Source organism: Dromaius novaehollandiae, chromosome 12 (assembly GCF_036370855.1).
Source record: "Dromaius novaehollandiae isolate bDroNov1 chromosome 12, bDroNov1.hap1, whole genome shotgun sequence".
NCBI lineage: Eukaryota > Metazoa > Chordata > Aves > Casuariiformes > Dromaiidae > Dromaius > Dromaius novaehollandiae.
The window spans coordinates 11,275,282-11,295,107 of record NC_088109.1 but is presented as its reverse complement, the minus strand read 5'-3'; the positions used below and the strand labels follow the sequence as shown (position 1 = coordinate 11,295,107).

Below are 19,826 nucleotides of genomic sequence, written 5' to 3'. Positions count from 1 at the left end.
TTTATCTATTTTTGTTGCGTACAATGGAGGAAGTGTACTAATTTCAACTTAGCTTATGTTTTGTATCTGATACAAATGAGGGAGCTGGACTTGGTAGTGAAACTGCAAAAATTACAACTGAAATAAGCTATTCAGACATTAAAGATACTGAAAGACAATCAGTGCTACTAGCCAGACAATTGCAGTTTCAAAGGTCCTACTTTGCTACCAAAGTTTCTGATTCGTGTCTGTTTCTAAATAATTATTATGAGGAATTATTTTTTTAATGGGTTATTTCCTGTTGTAAAAAAGCAAAAAAACCAGGGAAACCTACTCTCTTATGTTGCTTGTCTGCTTTTAGTAGGACGTGGCCTGAGATATCCTCAGGCAGCTACTGTTTCAGAGCTTTAATTATGCTTTTTAACCCACTTCTTTGTGTCTATGTTCTTACATACTTCTATGTAATTACCAAGTTTAGTAGTAAGACTCAGACAAATACTTTTCGCATGACTTTAGCCTATACATTACTGAGTATACTGTATTATTACAAGATATTTCCTGCCCTTCGAGCCATACTTTTAATTCAGAGAACTTAAAAAGGCTTCAAAACACAAACTCCAAATGCAGAGACTTCAACAGAAAAGTCAGATGGACCATGTTCAAATCAACATAACTTTGTTCAATCACAAGTGACAGGAAAGATGAAATTTGGCCTTAGTACTTCAGATAAGTGTCTGCTTGGCACTTGGAACTGCTGTCTATCTCAATCTGCCAAGTGTCTAATATCCCAGCTGGTGTTTGTGAGAGGACTATTACCCTTCAACTTGTGAAAAGAGAGACTTATTATGTGCTCTGACTTCTTTCAGGATAAGTCAGTCACATTTTGTAATCTTTCAAAGCAGCAGGTGTCATGCTTGTTAGTATCAGTTAAATAGTACTTTAATTTAAAAAGAATTGAAATATATGCAAAACTTTTATGCTTCTGTTCAGCGCTGTGTTGTCAGATCCAAATCTTTGTCAAGGTCCAATTTAGAAACTGCTTTTCGATCACTGTTTCTCTCAATCTTCAGTGGGTAAATTCTTCCTGTCTTGTTGGCTTCCAGGCAGATAAATAGATGAGCTACTTTGCTTTTTGTCTTTTCTCCCACTATCTCCTTCCTTTTTCTATCCCATTCAGGCTACTTTTAGCCTGAAACTTTCTCCAGTTTCCTTTCTATATCACATTGGTTTACTTAGTTCTGGTTTATGACATAGTTTGAGACACCTTCAAAGCAATAATTAACTTTAAAAAAAGATAATCTGCAAACCTTTCTGGGTGTCACTTTTTGTAACAACTAATAATTTTGGAGTGATTCCACTCTTTAACTGGCTTTTTTAGGCTTTTTGCCTGACAATTTGGATTTCATTTCAGATATGGTATATGACAAAATTTCTCTCTCCTGAAGCATTGCTGCACAGGGGTCAGGTCATCTAATTTGACAAGCATTTGCTCCTGTCTCTGCCCTGGGAGGAAGGTTGAATTTCAAGAAAACTTGGAAACCACTCACTACCATTTCCTAGTCCCTATTCTTCCTACTGTGAATGTGGGGAAGTGGGGACAGGGCCTGACAAAGTGGTCTGATTATGTGCATATCACAAATGATGAGAACTTCAGTTTTTCATGCTAAATATCATATGAATTAAGTTTAGATATGGATGAGAAAAAGGAAAAAAATCATATGCTTTTTTAGCATAAAAATGTTATTGAGTTCTTTGTTTTGTATGCAGCAGTCATAGGGTCAAGTAGGTCAGAAAAGAGAGTTAAAAGTGAGGAGTAGCCAAACTTTTTTCCAATAGGCTATCATGCACGCATTTAGCCTGCATGCATCCTGTCTCTCACACTTTCCAAGACAAGTCATATACTATATCAGGAAAAGAAAAACATGCTTATTAGCCCATTTGGAATTTTAACAGGGGGAAAAAATTAACTGTGTTCTGCAATGGAGGGGAGGAAACAAAGCAGCAAAACCCATGTTAAAATAGTTAAGGGTAGGAATATAAGGATGCATTGCATTACAGGGATGTTATAAAAAGAAAATGCATAATTAAAGCACTCAGTAAAACATAACTCTACCCTGTAGTGATGCATTCCAATACCCATACGTTTATGATTATGATAGTTATTTAGCATCTGGAGTTTCTAGTTAGTTACCATACTGTAATGTTATTGTTATCTTTTGGTTACCGATGTGTGCTTGCAAGCTTATATTCTTCATAACTTAAGTTTCTTGTATTAGAATTTTCTTGCTGTCTAAAAATTCACTGCATTGGCAACCCTAAAAAAACCCCCTGAATTGAATGTTATCATATATTTCTAATGATTGAAGACATGTAATAAAAGTCTTAAATCCCTTTTCAAATATTTATTTTAAAAGCAGCAGAGTGAAGTGAGGAATATAGTGCATTGGCCTTTAATATTCAGCTCTCTCATTTGCTTTGAGGGATGTTTTGCCAACAGTAGATCTGCATGAAAGAAGTGGATTTCAGCACGCCCATCTTCAATGAGAACAACTTTATAAGTATTCTAGAGTTTGTATTGCTTTATGCTAGCTCAGGCTACTTCTAACAGCATAACCCTAGCAACATAATGCTAATAATTTACAAACGTATGTATATATATATATTTTTTTCTCTCTCTCTCTAAAAAAAAATTTAGATTAAATTAAATTAAAAATTAACAGATCCTTTAGCCTGTGGAAGAATGACACAAGTCCTTCTGGCAGAACCATATTCAGAGGATATATTTTGAGGATTTGCCTTATTGAATCATGTGTTGATTCAGGAAGAATGGTACCAATAAAAGGAATTGAGAGCATTCCCAAGGTCGAGCTTTTTTAAGAAATCTTTTTGGAATTATCTTTTTTGCTTCAGCTAGATAATTGGTGAACTAGTGCTCAAAAATCTGTAACTATCTCAAGAAACTGAATCAAAAGAAACTTCAGCTGAAACTTTCCAATAGTATACCTCTGAAATCTCTTTTCTAGATGGCAAATTAAGCTTGGTATTTTGCTTAGTAACAAATCACTTATGCAGGACATATGCATCAATGGATGTGCTCAAGATGCTCAAACAGGTTGGAACTAAATGGCAGTGATGTTGAACATGTTTTCCGGAGGCTCCAAAGATCGAATTTGAACTCATTGTTTTTGATCTCAGAAGTGTTTAAAGATGATCAGACAACTGGGATGAAATAAGTAAAAACTTGCTGAATTAAAAAAAAAAAAGTCGACTTGATCAAGTGTTAGAAATACAGGATGTCCATGGAATTTAATTTTAATCATAATTTTCAATGTCTCCTGTGGCCCCTTTGTTTTTCTTAGAAGTCACCATAGTGGTCACTTAGAAACACAGAAGTTACTTCTGAAATGCCTTTCATTGCTATACTTCAAAACTGTCTTTGTCTGTTAGACAAGTGTATCAGTGTACATTTTGGAATATAATTTGGATTCTTTAATGAAAAACTTATACTGTTTTCATAAAGTCTTCATTTCATGCAAACTGTTACAGTCTTTTAAGAGACTGTCAGTGACAGACATGATTTGGGGAACTTTAAAGGTGTTTGAGGCCAAGTACGGCATTTGTTGTCCAATAGTTAAGGAAATGTAACTTGTCTAATAACAAATCGGCTATAAATTGTATTCTAAGGCAGTTAACAACTTCTGTGTTGTGCAGCAGCAGGGATGATTAGAAATTCTTAACTCGTCTTCAAATGATAGCTGTTTTCAATGAAAGTGCAAGAATACTGTTCTGACATGAAAACTTGATTTAGTTAGGAGCCAGCAAGTACTGACTTATTTAGCAAACATTTGGTTATCCCTTAGCTAATCGAATTCAGGCCTGAAGCACTGGCTGCATCCTGGAAAACCAATTGCAGTTGCATGTGCTTTCAAGAAATCCAGGTTAATGCTGTTAAATTTATGCAACATCTGGATAAACTTGGTGAATTACATACTCTAAAATATATGATTTTTTAGATCTTTACCTTGTAGATTTTCAAGTTGAGAGGTTTTATTTGTGTTTTCTAAAATTGTTTTCTTAAAGAAAAAGAGCTCAAATTAAATTGTTCATTAGTAAAAATCAGTAAGACTAGAAGTAAGCATTTGTCACGTGATGAACTCGAAGTGCATTGTGTAAGTATTGCCATGCTTATTTTCAAACGGTGAGATTGCGAGGAATAGAGGTGCTGTGTTGTTGAAGATGACAAGAGGCCATTGCAGAATCAAAGCTAGAATGTGGTCCCTAGCTTTTCAATTCCCTGCTTTAATAAGTAGGCTGCAGGATCTCACAGGCCTCCGGGACAGCTCATAGGCCTTATATCTGCTCTTTACCATATTATACAGGGAAAAATCCTACCCTATTGAAAGTGAATATTCTAGAAATGTTTCGAATTCCATTTAGTGAAGAAAGATGGAGAAGAAAATCCAAAGAAAGTAATAGCTATTGAATGGTATTACACCTTTATCCCAGAGTAACAAATCTTACTATTTTTGGTCATTTGAACCTCATTCATGGGAGCTTCGTTGTTAATTTGATCCAGATGACAGATCAAAGCATAGTTCCCTATTGCCACCTTGCTAAAATATTTTTTAAAAGACAGTTTTAATATTATAGTTTCACTGTTACAGATTGCTGTTAAGCTATCGAGTGTATTACCAGTCAATCAAACTTTCATTTCACTTCAGTAGATCCTGCCTTAAACTCTACAGAATTTTAGGGGGACAAGAAGTATCTGTCAGTTTTCTCACAGAGGTTGATCATAAATTCTTTGGTAAGTGGCTTAGAAATTCAGTTACACATACCATTCCTGACCTTGACAGCTTAGCAAATAGTAATATTGAATGATCAAAGATAAGAGTTTCAAGCCCTAAAGGTGAGTATACCTGTGCACCTAGATTTAAGCTGCTTTTAATTCCTCTATCATTCCTTTATTTCAAAATGGATGCAGCATTTATTGAATGTAGTCAATAAATTTAAAGCAAAAAAAATGAGGAAACTGTTCAGGCTAATAAGGCTATACACAGTCTGTAGGAGACACAGTTAATGAATTGTTACATTTTACAAGTTAGGCATTCTTTCTATACCAGTATAAATTCAAATCAAAACCTGCTTCTCAGATGCGGGCCTGGTGCTCACCAGGCACTCTCAAAAGTTGTCGATATGATGATTTTGTTATCTGAGCTGTGACTATGTTTATTTTGAGAAAACCTGTTTTCAGCAGAACCATACCAAGAATAACAAAATTCTCTGTTATAAAAATGAGTTTTGTGTGAACATATAATATGTTCAGTTAATAATTTTAATAAAATAATATTAACCTATAATTATATCAAAACTACAGTTTGCTGTATCATTATTATGAAATCAGGAATTCAGCATACGATGACAATAAGCACCTTGAGCTTAGGACCACAAAGGCTTTTCAATATAAAATCTTATCACTGCCATTTTGGAGAGAACTAAAATAAGGTAAAGGTTCCAAAGCAAGTTATTGGTACATTCAAATAGATAAAACACAAATTTTAATGATCATTTGTCATATGCTGGAAAGTGACTGGGACAAAAATAACAGAATTTCCTGTTCACTTTCTTTTAATTATTTCTGTGTCAAAAGTATTCAGTAAAGTAAATGTATTCGCACCTGTTAGAACTACCAATTCAACCTGGGATACTAAATTCACGCTAAATTCTTTCTGGTTTGTGCCGAGACATTACTCAATTAAGAATGCTGCTGTCGGTGTGCGAGGTGGAATACAAGGCACTTCTACTGGCAGAGTAAAAGGCAGCGAGAGAGGAGAGAGGTCTGGAAAGCTCTGCCTTGAGGAAATGCTTGAGATGGCTCAGACCCAGTGCCCTTTGCGAGTCAGACGGGTCTCCTGTGGTGTTCCGTGCCCCGCCGCAACTCCCTGTGTGCCGTAGTCACCCTTTCTCATTTCAGAAAGTCCTGCCTTTGCAGGCATTTAATTTTTCTAAAACTAAAGCAATGTTTTAATATGCTGGACTACCTAAGTGTCAGTTAATTAGTTAACTCATTAGTTAAATACTGTCTTTGAAGGAGGAGAGAAGAGATGGGAATTTTTCAGGCTCTAATTCAGTGCAACACAGTTCTTCACTACTAATTGCAATGTGAATATAAGCTAGTAATAGTGAGTGCTTTTCCACTGGGAAGATATGTGCATTCTGTCCTAGAGTGTAGGTTTTATTGCTGAAAAGCCTGTTTTTTTTTAAATAGCAGCTTAAGAATGTTAATCACAGGAAAACAGTTTTATTGACAGGAAGAAATCTGAAACCCTATGGTATGCTGCCGGTGGAGGCTTCTTCGTATTTCTCAATTGGACAAGAGATTCATTCTTGTCTTAGAAATGTTACTGTGGAAGAATGAACTCCAGTGCAGGAAATTGGTGAACATGAATTTGTCTGACTGGGTTGTGTGTGGTATACACAGGACAATCATGCTGAAAAAAATTGCTGCTGAAAGAAGGGTGGATGGTCATCATACATGAAAACAGGTAGTGAAGAGATTAAAAGATCCCCACAATTTTGCATATACAAATTCTGCAAAATTTCGTATTTGAAATTAACAATTGTTACAAAGGCTTCAGAGAACCGTGTAGTGGTGTCACCAATAGTCTGATGTGAATTAATGGATTTGTAATTATGACTCAAATACTTGTAAGAAAATGTACATGATTTCTAACTTTTCAGAATAGTTGAAGTTGTAAATGATGGTACAATTGTACATTTCACAGATTTTTAGGCCTAAAGAGGCCAGTTTGTAGGCTTGATGAAAGCTGGAGTATCTATCCAAACACTTCTTCATCAGCCTCTATCTTCTGTTTCAGCTGTAATGTGCCTGTGAAAAGATAACCATTTGAATTAAGGACTTCAGCTGTTGAAAAGAGGGGAAGAAATTAAATGAATCTTTTAAATCTAAAAAATATGCGTATTTTACTAAAGAATTGCATAACTTTGCTTTAGATGACCTTCTTTTAGGGAGATGGCGCAGACTTTGTCTCATCTTTGGGGAAAAAGAAGTCATCGTGGCTTTTGTTTTAAGTCTTCTCATCTGAGTTATATGTGGGACTGAAGGCCTTAATCAGGGGGTGGATAGAGATGTTGTTTGGGGGAGGAGAGGTTATACATCCGGCAGACATACTCAACCTAATGTAGCTGCTCCTCCAGCTGCTTAAACCTGTGAAATGTTGCACTGGAGAGTTTGGTAGGGATTTGACAAGGTTACACTAGAGTGTGAATTAGGAGTTTGTTAGTTAAATGAAAGAGATTCAGTAGTTATCCATTTGCAAATATCCATATTAGTATCTGAGTCATAAAGGATGATAGGGGGTAACTGCTTCATTGGGAAGCAGAAGTATTTTTGGCCATTGTTAAGGAAGAAATAGTTAACTATTTGAGAATGTGTCTGGAATGGGGGAGAGGAAGTAGCGGCCAACTTAATTGCTAATTCCTCCTTAAGCCACTAGTACTATTTATTCCATAGGGAATACTGTTACCTAGTAAACTGGAACTGAAAATTAATTCAGGGGAAAGCTCCAGAATAAACAGGGAAAAGAAGACTAGAACCTTAATGTGTGCCTCAGGAAGATGCCTATTCTTGACACTGTCTTTGTATTGAGCGTGGTTCTCACTCAGGTCTCATCTGAAGTGGGTTAGATTGTGAGCAACAGCATAAGGACCAGGTTGGCAGGGAGAAAGTCGGCATCAGCCCTCTAATTTAATTTCAAACTTCTACTAGAAATAAATACTAGCTTTTGACTTCTGTGTTAACTGGTTGTTGCTTTTGAGAGGAACATGTGAGTAAAATTTTGAAATGTATAAAATCACTATTTGAGATGTGGGATAACTCTTACAGAGTAACAGATGATGCAGATTAGATATGACAGAGTGTAAATACATGTACAAATACCACTGCAATTTTTGTGAATTGCATGTTCTAATACTGAGTTTCCAGATCATCCTGAAAAGTCATATTGAGTAATCTGTTGTGGTCGCAAAAGTGATGTGAGCAAAGTTTAGTAAGTTTTTGAATATGAAATTTTCAAGTATGCTGAGGATGTTGTGGGAAATGACAGCATTGCCAAGTCTGTACGTAGTATTTTTCCCTCGCAGTCAGTACTGAACCAATGTCCTAATGTGTTGATAGGGGACCCTGACTGGCAGGAGTTATTGTCTCCCTGATAAGCCACAGTTCTAAAACATATGGTCAATAAAAACCCCTTTGTGTGTGTGTGTGTGTGTGTGTGTGTGTATACGTAAGTATAGGGGTGTGAAGCCCTGGGGTCCTGGACAAGTTCCAGTCTGGTTAATTAATTTCTTCCTCAAATAAAAATATACCTGGTTTTTCAAAGCCTACTAAACATTAAAAGACTTAGCAAGTGAAGCAGACAGGGTAATGTTACAGATTTTTGTTCAGAAGGAACTGAAAAGGATTGTGTTGTTCCTCCATTTAATTTTCTAGATGACTTTACGTTTCTTATTCCTCCAGAAATCTTCCTGTTCATCCTCCCAAATATATATGAAATATTTTGAAGTTTGAAATTGTGCCATGTTTTGTACTTTTAGAGTCAAAGCTAAACACACCTGTAAAATACAGTTCACTATAGAAATATAACATACTTTAACAGTAGCTAAAGTAAGGACAAACAATACCTCAAAATCATATTAGTTATCATTGTGAAGAGCTAACAAATCAAAACAAAATGCTTTTGTTAAAAATAAGTATTTTGTAAAAAAAAAAAAAAAAGAAAAAGAAAAAAAGAAGAAAATTAGCATCATTTTAAGAGATGAATGACTTCCAAGAGTCATGTAAGTGTTTGGATGGTTTGATCATAATGTGAGTTGAAAAAAATTCTCATTTCACATTTCTTTTATATTTTGCTTCCAGAATAGAGAAACTAAAGGAAGCTCACTACAGCATTAACAGTTTCTTTGTGCACATTTTACTGCAATCTGGCATCCAAAAGGAAGAAACATTAGAAGTGGTTTATTTATATTTCAGCACCAAATTAGAAAGATGACATCATTCATTTACAGTTCTTATCCCATGACACGTCTAATCCCCAACACCTCATTACAGGGGACACTTTTAGGATTGCATATATCATCTTGTTTAACTTTTGCATTCTTTTATGGAATGCAGTTGAAAGGTAGGAAATTTAAGGCTGTTCATTGATAAGAAAATAAACTAATAAAATCTTAGGAGCTTCCCCAAAGAGGCAGGGTATTACAGTGTTTACAGTAAGTGGGTTATTATTTGTCTATTAATTCTCCATCTTTTTCACCCTTGTGTTCCAAAGGCCTTCCTCTCTGAATCTACAGGCAAGCAGACTATCTATGATTCAGATAGATTTGGTCTTTTGGTAAGATCAGGAGAAATTCACACCTAAGTAAAAACAGCTGTGTGCTTCCATCTTTTTCTTCCGGATGGAGAAAATGGAATGGTCCCAACTGTGCAGAAAATAATGCTGAAAAATGTGAAATGATACCATCCAGTGCCAGGAAAGTACTGTTGCAGGTAGTCTGCCACGTGCTCCTGGAGGGCGTCTATTCTGTATCGCACTGCGAAGATGCTCTTTTGGTGCTATGAAGATTCCCAGGAAGAGTCTGATGGTGGCTCATGCGTGTGCACATCCTATCTGTGCATCTGCCTCTGTCTTGATATTGTGGATGCCTTAAGGGTTTTTTCTTTCTTTCTTTTTTTTCTTCATGAACTGAGTACAGGTGCCCTCCTGTAAAAACAGTTTTCTATCCTCCCCCTAATGGTCATCTTGTGAATTGCTTAAGGAACACTGTGACTTTTTAATTAGTTGCTAATAAGACCCGTAAGTATTTCCTGTGATCGTTGTGATTCATAGTTTTTCTCCATAAGGTTTTGTTATACTTCAAATATTTTTAGCATGAAAAATTAGTCCTTTTTCTTTTTTTTTTTACAAACCTCTTTTCTACTTTAGTAAAATTCATTAAAATCAGAGAATTTAATGGTGGTCTTAGTTTTTACATTTAACAGTAAAATATATTTACCAAAAAACTTTCCTAACAGAATTTTAAGTATAGGCTTGTTCTCTTAGCAAAATCCATTTACAATAATCCAGGAAGTAAATTTACTGCATACTAAGTACTAGACACTAGGTATCTTGTGGACGTTACCAGTTGGAAGCCAGTTAGACCTGTTAGTGTAGGAACATTTCCAAGCTAATGATTCCTCTTTAAATTCATCTGTTTAGGTTGGTTCTATAGGACTCATTAGTTTGGGCAAAGTCCTGGGGTAATGTGTCTAGACAGCTTCTCCACTGGAGCTAGCTTGTGTCCCGCCAGCTTGGAGCACAGGTAGAACTAAACTTTGGCTTTTTGCAATTGATTTTGATCTCTTACCGTTAGCATCCCAAAAATTGTCTATGTGCAAAGTAGACTTGTTTTTGCTTGACCTACTCAAATAGTGTCTACATAGGGAGTTGGTACAAAGTAGATAATGCTCCTTTGGAGCAACCTTTCTCCTGTAGAAGAGCCCTGTCAGAGCTCAGATGAAATTTTTAAAGATAGAATTAAATGAGTTTAGGCTGCTATCTTTCCTCCAGACATGATATTAATTGTATACATCTCTGATTGATTCTTCAAATTTTGGAAGAGACCTTTGAGAGTTGACTGCATTTTCTTCTGGCATTTGTCAGTGCAAAAATAAATAAAACTTGTTTACTGGGTAAGAAGTTTACCTAAGACAGCCTTCAGTGCTATGAACAGAAAAAACAAGTACTGCATCCGGTGGTATTGGGCAATTAGGTAGTAAGATATTTTTGGTGTTATGAGCCAGGTTTGGATTATTCCAGTCCATGTATTTCATGGTATGGAATAACTGTAATGGTGATAAAGGGCAGTGATGTATCTTGTTACTTCATAGTAACATAGATTTTATTATCTGTACAAGGCAGTAGCTGAAGTGTTGATCATCTTGTTTTCAAGATCTGTATCTAAGACTTAACTTTCATTCAGTAGCATGTGTCAAGTCCCATAATCACTTATTTCTCTAAGTGCCTGGATCTGTATCATTTAGTCTTCAGGTTCTTTTAACTTACTGTTTATCTGGGTGATCTCAGCATACAGTAAAAAAAAAAAAAAAAAAAAAAAAAAAAAAAAAAAGCCAAAATGTGGCTTTTAGTGCATTTAGAAGCTTTTAACATTATTGTTAACATGCCTCAGTAGCTGCCTATAAATATTTGCAGTATAATTTATATTCCTTTTAATGAGATTTTGCAAGTTAATTAGTAAGACATAACAACAGACTGGAAAAAATAGGAATATGTGTTCTAAAATAGTAAATTTAGAAAAAACTGAATGTCTTCTTTGACATCCTTCAAACACAATATCCTTGATCATATCCTTTTCTGACTTCTTTGTGCAATTCTATGCATGAAAACTGAGACAGAAGATGTGTTCACATACTTTGTTATCTTCTTCTGCTTCTGCTTCCTTTTCTTTGTGAGCCAGCAGTTCTGACTTCTATTGTTGGATCTTTGCAGCTACCAAAATAAAAGAGCTAAGAACGAGCTAAGATCTTACCAAAACACTGTGAGATTAATATAGTCCAGCATGTAATTGAATTGTTTCACTTTCAAACTTAAACAGACACAAAACAGAATGAAACTGATGGCAGATAACTATGATGATGATCATCACCACTACCACCACCACCACCATCACCACCACCACCGATCTCCTGGGAGACCACAACACACCAACCACAGACCCTCTCCAGACCAGGTCAGTCACCTCTTTTCTCACCTTCAGCCTTACACTTTTAGTATCCTGATCTTTCAAGATAAAATAAATATTTCAAAATAATAACAAGCAGTTTAAGTGATATGTTCCTTGAACTGAAACTAATAGTTTTGGTATTTATTTCCATCCCTTAAAGAATAAACCTTTTGTCTTTTTGTCTGTCATCTTATATTGTTCTTCTCTATCTTTTTTTTTTTTTTTAACTTTCACAGCTATTTTCAGCATTTCATGATTCATCTTTTAAAATAGAAAATTAGTGAAAAATCTTTTATTTGGAGTGATGTCAAAAGTATGCAGATTTTGGAGTAATGTTTGCTTATTTAAATTTCAAGTAAACATATTAATTATTAGTATTTAGAAACAGCAGCATTGCAGCATTTCCCTTTGGCAACTTGTATACCTCTTGTTTTAAACTGCTTGTGAAAATACCTTTGTGTTGAAGCTATTAAATAAAGAGTATAGCTTAAAATCTATAGTGGTAAGTTTTTAACTAGGCAAGATAAACCAAATTCCAGAGATATAGTTTAAAAATGGTTAGCGATTTGGGATTCTTCTTCATAGAATGCCCAGGCTGAGACACCTGGAAGAGTCCTGTGATTTTTAAAGTGAAAAATAAAATACAGAATGATTAAAACAAGTTTACAGTCACACAGTTTTAAATTGACAATATTTACACTGTATATGTTTGGAATTATGAGCTCATGCTGTTTTTTGGTTTATTAGCATTCCAGTACTTTATCTCATGGAATATTTTAATGTGGTTTTTCAGATAATGTTTCTGTCAATAGGGAGAAAATTTCTCAGTGTCCAATGTGTATCCTCAGTACTTCTGGTTAATAGCCATCTGGGTAAAGCAGACACCTCGACCAGAAATTGTCTTGTTTTGATATGTTTGAAGCAGATGTCTTTCCAAACGAAAATGCTGGACTTCTTATTTTTGGACAGTTTAAAATCAGATCCACCAAAACGATAGAATCTGCTTTAATTATATGCATTGGAGTTATTGTATTGAAAATAATGGAACTATTACTAAGAATATAAAATTAATCACAATTGCATCTTTGTCTTTATGAGTATTTCTGATAAACAGCTTTAATAGTGATCTGCTGTTGCTAAAAATATTAATAAATATTTTGGTTTTAAATTGCCTATTTATGTCCATACATTTTAGCTTAAAGTATTATTTACAGGTTGTATTTATACTGTGAAACTGTTAAGCACTACAGATCTCTGCCAGTTGCAGAAACTTCCTTGTTGCCTTCTTTTCTCTGGCTCTCTTTTTCACCATGTTTCTTTCCCCTATCAATAAACAGAAAAATGTTATCCTGGTGAAATGGGGATGCTTTAGAAAATAGAGCTGAAAGACCAGAATGGCAATGACAAAGTGCAGAAGTTTTCCAACTTTCTTACTTCTTCGTTGTGTCATTCTAATGAGTTGCAAAATACATTGTATTTTTGAAGAAAGACGCTTTAAGAGCTGCACAGTGAGTTTACCTTTTGCCTTCTGGTTATTTCAGAGGGCTTATTAACCGTGATCACATTGGTTTCCAAACAGGTTAAATTGATTTAGTTTTTTATTTGGCTCTTTCAAATAAGAAAATAACCCAGTCAGTTAAATACAGTTGCTATTCTCACCAAATCCCCAGCTTGGAAGAGCTGGTAGAGTTTCCGTGACTACATAGTCTTCTAGCTCTAATTCTCAATATTTTCAGTTCCACACCAATTTTACAGTTATGCTTGGATAATGTAGTCTACAAGAGATTTGACACTGATGATGCTGTTGGTTTATAGGTTGCATAATATGGGTGCAGGTAAAAAAGAGAAGTTGCATAGGTTGTATATACCCTAAAGCATATGTCTTTGTCCTTTAGAATTATTTAATGTTGGACTTTTTCTAAAGAATTATATATAGTTATATGGATATAATTATACATACACACCAAAATAGTATTTCAAATTCTAGTAGCAATCTGATCTCTTCCTTTAAATCTCCTTCTGCCTGAGACCATATTTTTCAGAATCTTTTTTGTTACAGTAAAAAATGTGTATGTGTACTTGTGTGCATGTCTGTGTATATGTATGTATATTTTAAATGCCTCAGCACAGAAAATATAATTAAAAGAAGCTAAGTCCTAGTACAAGTGAAATTTCAAGAAACAAACTATTTTGAAATTAAAATGTATATGCCAAGGCATGCTTTCAGTACTGTACCCCAGCTGCTGCCAGGTGCCATTATTCCATTTCAGATTTCGAATTAATACTCTTGGAAAGTTGAAGGTAAGCTTGTCAGCTAGTGAGGAAGTCCTTAGAAAGATGATTAGCAAATTTTAAAATAGATTGCTTTTGCCTTCATGAAACTCTTTAGCCTACTACAGCGGGTGAGAGTTGAAAACTGTAGGAGTTTGGGGAGGAAGTCAGTCAAGATAGCATAAGGAGGAAAGGTATTATGGATATATGTGGAGTAGGAAGAAAGGCTATAGAAACAGGTAGCCCTTTTTCAGATAGAGAACCCTGGTGAAAAATAAAATGCTACTTTTTATATGAAGTATATTCTTTTGACATTAAATTCAAGTATAAATTTATAATGTCTGGGTGGAAATAAAAGGCAGAACAGTGGTGAAGTTATAACAGGGGTGTGTGATTGACCACTTAATCAAGCAAAGAGGCAAATTAAAGTTTTTTGGAGTGACCAATAGAACTGTACTAAGGTCAAGACTTGATAAGTAAAAGAAAATTAAATTTCATGGGTACTAACTGAAAAAGAAGACCTCTAGAAAACAGGACACAGGATCCTTCAAGTTCTTGGAACATGTTAAGAACCCCTTTTTCTTTCAGAAGATAGAGAACGGTATTAAAGACTTGCTGTCTTGGTTGTAGTTCTTTTTCTGATTAACAGGGATAAATTGTCTGGGATTATAAAAGAAGACGGTAAATTAGTGTGAGAAGAATCATGAAATGAGAAAAGTTTTGGCTTTGTGCAGGGTGTGGGATGAGAAAAACAGAATGAAGGCAAGTGATGTGAAAAAACTGATACCAACTACCTCTCTGCTACCAAGACCCAGACACTGATTTCAACCAGTTTAGGAAACCTGCATTTGTGAAGAAAATTTTAGGGACAAGACAAAGTAAGACAGTTAATGTTTACTGAAGGAAGCTGATTTTAAGGCACAATAACAGGTTACTCAAGTAAGAGGATGGATAAGAAGCATAATGAGAGTCTGTATCAAAACATCCTTAAGAATTCAAAAAATCAAAAGAATATATGAATGATGGAAGTGGGCACATGATTAAAGATGAAGATAGGCAGATACAAAAAAAGATATAAAAGGTAGATAGGGATGCAATCAGAAATGCCAATATGCAAAGTGAATTATGACTAGCAAAAGAAAGAAAGGCAACAAGAAAAGGACGAATAAATGTAAGGAAAAATATATACTCCCTGGAAAAGAGAAGTTGTGTAAGTTTATGTAGAGTGGATCTTTTAAATCTTAGTCTTAATTAAAAAAAAAGATTATTAGTAATTTAGATATTTAGTAGAGTTAAACAACAGGGTAGACATTTCAGGCCGAAAGAAGTAAGAGATTAAAGAGTGCATAAATAAAATAGATGCATTCAGGTTGAGATAAACTGGTGAAGTTCACCGTAGAATACAAACAATATTAGCCAAAGTAGTTTCTGAACTATTTCTTATATTGAATAGCTATCATGTAGGCTGTAGGAGGTCTTGGAGACTGAAGAAAGGCAAATGTGGTTCTCATCTTCAAAAATAAAATTTATGGGGCTTTAAGGATCACTTTATTTTAGAGCCCTGGAAAAATTCTGGAGTAAATTATTAATCAATCAATCAATAGAAACCTAATAGTCTTCTAACTGTTGATTGTCAGGACTGGGGTGTCCGACTGTATGATACTGTCTGTCTGCCTATCTACCTCAGAGTATATCAGATCACTTTATACTTGTTTCACCCTTATCCTCTTTTCCTAATCATCAGCTGGTGGTTCCTGTCATGGACCAGATGAGCTATTCTTATGTTACATTCTTGAAGATATGATTTATCACTGTGCACTCACTTTATTCTTGCGCTCTTTCCTAGGTGACAGGTTTTGGCCACTTTCTAAAACAGGATGCTGGTCTAGATGGCCCTTACATAGCATAGCCATTCTATATTTAGTCAGTCTGTATTTGTCAAGGATAAATCACGCCGAGCAAATCTAATTTCCTTTGATAGGGTAGCTGGCTTTGTGGCTAAAGAAGAAAGTGGTAGCTGTGACATACTTTGAAATCTCTAGGCCTTTAACATTGTCCCATGTTATATTTATAATAACTAGGAGAATAATATATTTTAATAATATATATTACAATAATATAAGCCATAACAATAAATAATCTCATTTTAATTGAATTAAATGCAAAATCACCTTGAGATGGGTGTAAAACTGATTGAAACAATGTGCTATAGGTAAATGTACCAATTATTTACTGGCAGACAGAAAGGACATCTAGAGTGAGGTCCCACAGAGGCCTGCTCTTTATTCATTTCTGTGGAATATTTTTTTTTAATTATTTCAGTGTTGAAACAGAAAGGATATGATAACGAACCAAGCTGCAAGAAGCTGCAGGCATAGTAGAAGCAGATAGACTGCTCGATAAATTGCTCCAGTCTCAATAAACTGGAGAGATGGTCTAAAATCAGTAATCTGAAATTCAGAAAAGACAAGTCTGTTTAGATGGGAGAGGTTGCATGTGCTGATGAGGGAGCAGCATGGAAAAAGAGGCCCTGAACTGCGAACAGTGTATGGCCACAGTGGAATGCCATCATCATGAAGCAGATCCAATTCTGGGATGTAATACTGGAAAAGAAGCAGGAAGTAATTATTCTAGTCTTTCAGGCACTGGTGAGACCTCATCTGGAAAGCTGCATACAGTTTTGAGCACCATGCTGTAAGAAAGATAGACAAATTGGAAAGGGACAAAAGGAGAGCAGCAAGAATGATAGGAGTTTTAGAAAACATGACCTATGAGGAAGGCTTAAAGAGCCGGCTTTGTTTAGTCTAGAAAGTACTAAGGGGGAGACGTAAGTATTCTAATACATAAAATGTTGTTATAAAGAAGATGATCAATTGTGTTCCAGTGCCCACTGGGTGAAGACTAGGAGTGCTGTATTTAATTTATACCAAGAATAGCTAGGCTAGGTATTAAAAAAACAACTCTTTAACTATGAGTGTAATGAAACTGTAAGTGGAAAGAAGCAATGACATTCTTTTCTATGGATGTAATAGAAGCTCCTTTCTTGGAGATTTTTTAGAACAGGTTAGCTTTACTTCATCTTCTGTTGGTACATTGGGTTTGGACTAGATGTTCTCTTGAAGTACTTCCATCCCTAAATTTCGCTGACTCTGTAAACAGTGGATTAATCCAGCAAATGTTTAATTGCAGAGCAAGCAAGTAGGAGATCCATAGGAAAATCCTTGCTGAAATAATCTGAGAATGGCACAGTCAATGACAACCATGAGTGAACTCTAGTCATTACTTGTGCTTACATTTTTCAGTTATGAATATTTTTTACTGTCTTTGCTGTGTTGCCATGCAATACAACACTATTTCTGTAGCAATTTGATTGCCATATGGTTGTATTATGCAAACTTGTATTTCCCATTCACAATACTCTATTACACACACAGTTCTAGATCAGTCGTTTTGGTGACCATGATCCAACACACTGCTAGTGGTGTGAAACCACAGAATAAATTGAGAAAATAATAAACTTGTAAATCATCAGAGGTCATTTTAAATTATGTGAGAAGGAAAAAAAAAGGTGTGTATTGTAATATCAATGCCATTTAATTTAGTGGAAGCTAGGGACCGTTTTTTAAAGTTTTCTCAGAAATTCTGTTGAGAAAGATATTTGAACATTAATTTTGAAACATTTCTCATTTCTATTGATCTTTTTTTCCTAATTTATATTGCTACGTTTAAGTAAAGAAATATATATATGTTATCATATATTGCTGTAAAAATGTTTGTATGTGTCTTTGAATACATATACATGAGGAAGAAGACAACATTTCCCACTTACTGTTGTAAAGCACTGTACATACGGTTCTGTGTGCATACCCCCTTTAAAGAGGGTGGTGTACCACCAGTCCTTGGAAGAAAAATATATGCACATCCTACTGGAAATATGCATTCTTTTTATGTGGTGCTGTTTGTTCAGGTATTGCTATTTTGCTTTAATAATCATATTTTTCTTATAACTGTTACCTGATATCACATCCTGCCATGGGCAACGTGTAGTAGCATGGATCTAGAAGTAGCAAGGGACGGGATCTGTTACTTCTCTTGAAGGAATCAGTTGTGCACCTTTTTCAGATGTAATAGATGTCGCATGCTTTTTCTCTTTTCTGTGATTAGAACTAGCTGCTTCTAGGGAGCAAAACCAAGTTTCCAGCCACTTCTTGCATTTGTCCCCTCTCTTTTTGCTCTGCTGTTTAGGGAAGAGCTATAGGTAGGTGACCCTTTTGCCCCTGTATTTCTGGACCTCAACTCTGGAGAACTTTGTAAACAGTAGGAAGACTTAACTCTTCTCTGCCCATACCCATGGCCATATTATAGTCAGTCATGATGTGTTCCCTAGTTATGTTGGTGCATCTGATTTTTATTTGATATAAATTTCTGGGGATTAAGTGCTGCTATGTCTACAACATTGCAATATTAGCCATTTTTGCTTGTCTCTAAAAAACTTAGAAAAAAGATCATTTTGCAGCTTTGCACTAAAATCTTTAATTCATTCATATTTGGCTTAAGAGTTGGCAATCGTTTTTAACTTGCACCTGGGAACATTTTGGCAGTCAGTGTGTATCCTGGAGTGTGGGTGTGATACTCCTAGCATGAAAATAAGCTTAATAAGCATTCTGTCCTAGCTTCGGTTTTCAAGGGGTTGTAATATGCAGCCCCTTGTAGAGTGCAGTGCAGTAATCTAATCTGGATCATTGGATACAAGATCTATCTGGAACAAAAAAACACTGCTTAGATAAATTTGAACTTCCAGATTGAGAAGCTGTCCTGCCCCCCAGCCTAGGGCACACCCCGCCAAAGCCTACTTTCAATCTCCCTGCCTCTCTTTTCTCCCACCTCTGCACACTTACCTGTTTTCTGCCAACGCGTTTTTTCTTGGCCCCATTTGCTAATCTCCTTAGTAGGTCCTTCACTTTTCTTGTTTGTATTGAAAATGTCTTGGAGGAAGTGCCTGCTATTTGACTGTGTGCTTTTGAAGTAAACTGCTGTTACTGTTGAAAGTTGATAGGAAGCAGTGCATTCCTATTCCCTGCCAAAGGTACCTTACCGCACTGCAGTCCTTTTGTCTTTCTTTTCTTGTAGTTATTATATCATAACAGGCCTATAAATTATTATGCAGTAGGGAATTCTGTCTCACTAACCACAAGCCTGGTCAATTTGAGACATTTTATTCCCTTTGATTTTCTAATCTCAGAAGCCTTCCTGTCCCTATTGTATCCTATTCTGAGTTAGAGGCTGATATACCACGGTTTCTATGGTTTTCACCCATATTCACTTACAGTTAATTTTCCTGGGCATTTTACATTTGAAAAGCCTCATGCCTCATGCTAACTTACAAAGGAAACAACTATTATTTCATTCACCTTGCAGCTAAGGGTGGGGCCAACCTTATGTCAGGGAGAGGTGGAATAAAACACGGGTTTCAAAGTGACAGGCTGAATCCCACCCATCAGGTGTTTGAGAAGAAATGTCCTTACACGATCTCCACCTAATGTAGGAGTATTGACCTATGAATCATTGCTATCTCTAAATTAGTCCTGGCAACTTTGACAGATCTCCATCTGTGGAATCATCTCTACATAACAAACAGTATTTTGCTATAACCCAGGTCTCTCCTGTTAAAATTCATGAGATCTTTGCTATGTGATCTGAAGCTTCCAAATTCAAGTGTTGCTGATGGACTACATGGTAAAAACTATTCTTGACCATTTAAATTGAAGATGACA

General features: G+C 35.5%; 1 protein-coding gene across 2 annotated transcripts in view; it reads left to right on the top strand.

The window, feature by feature from the left end:
• Positions 1-19,826, top strand: part of ERC2 (ELKS/RAB6-interacting/CAST family member 2) — a 492,995-nt gene that overhangs the window by 399,014 nt on the left and 74,155 nt on the right. For both annotated transcript variants that reach the window (XM_064518915.1, XM_064518916.1), the window contains exon 17: positions 11,653-11,787. In XM_064518915.1, coding sequence (XP_064374985.1) covers positions 11,653-11,787 — 135 coding nt within the window. The remainder of the gene's footprint in view (positions 1-11,652; positions 11,788-19,826) is intronic.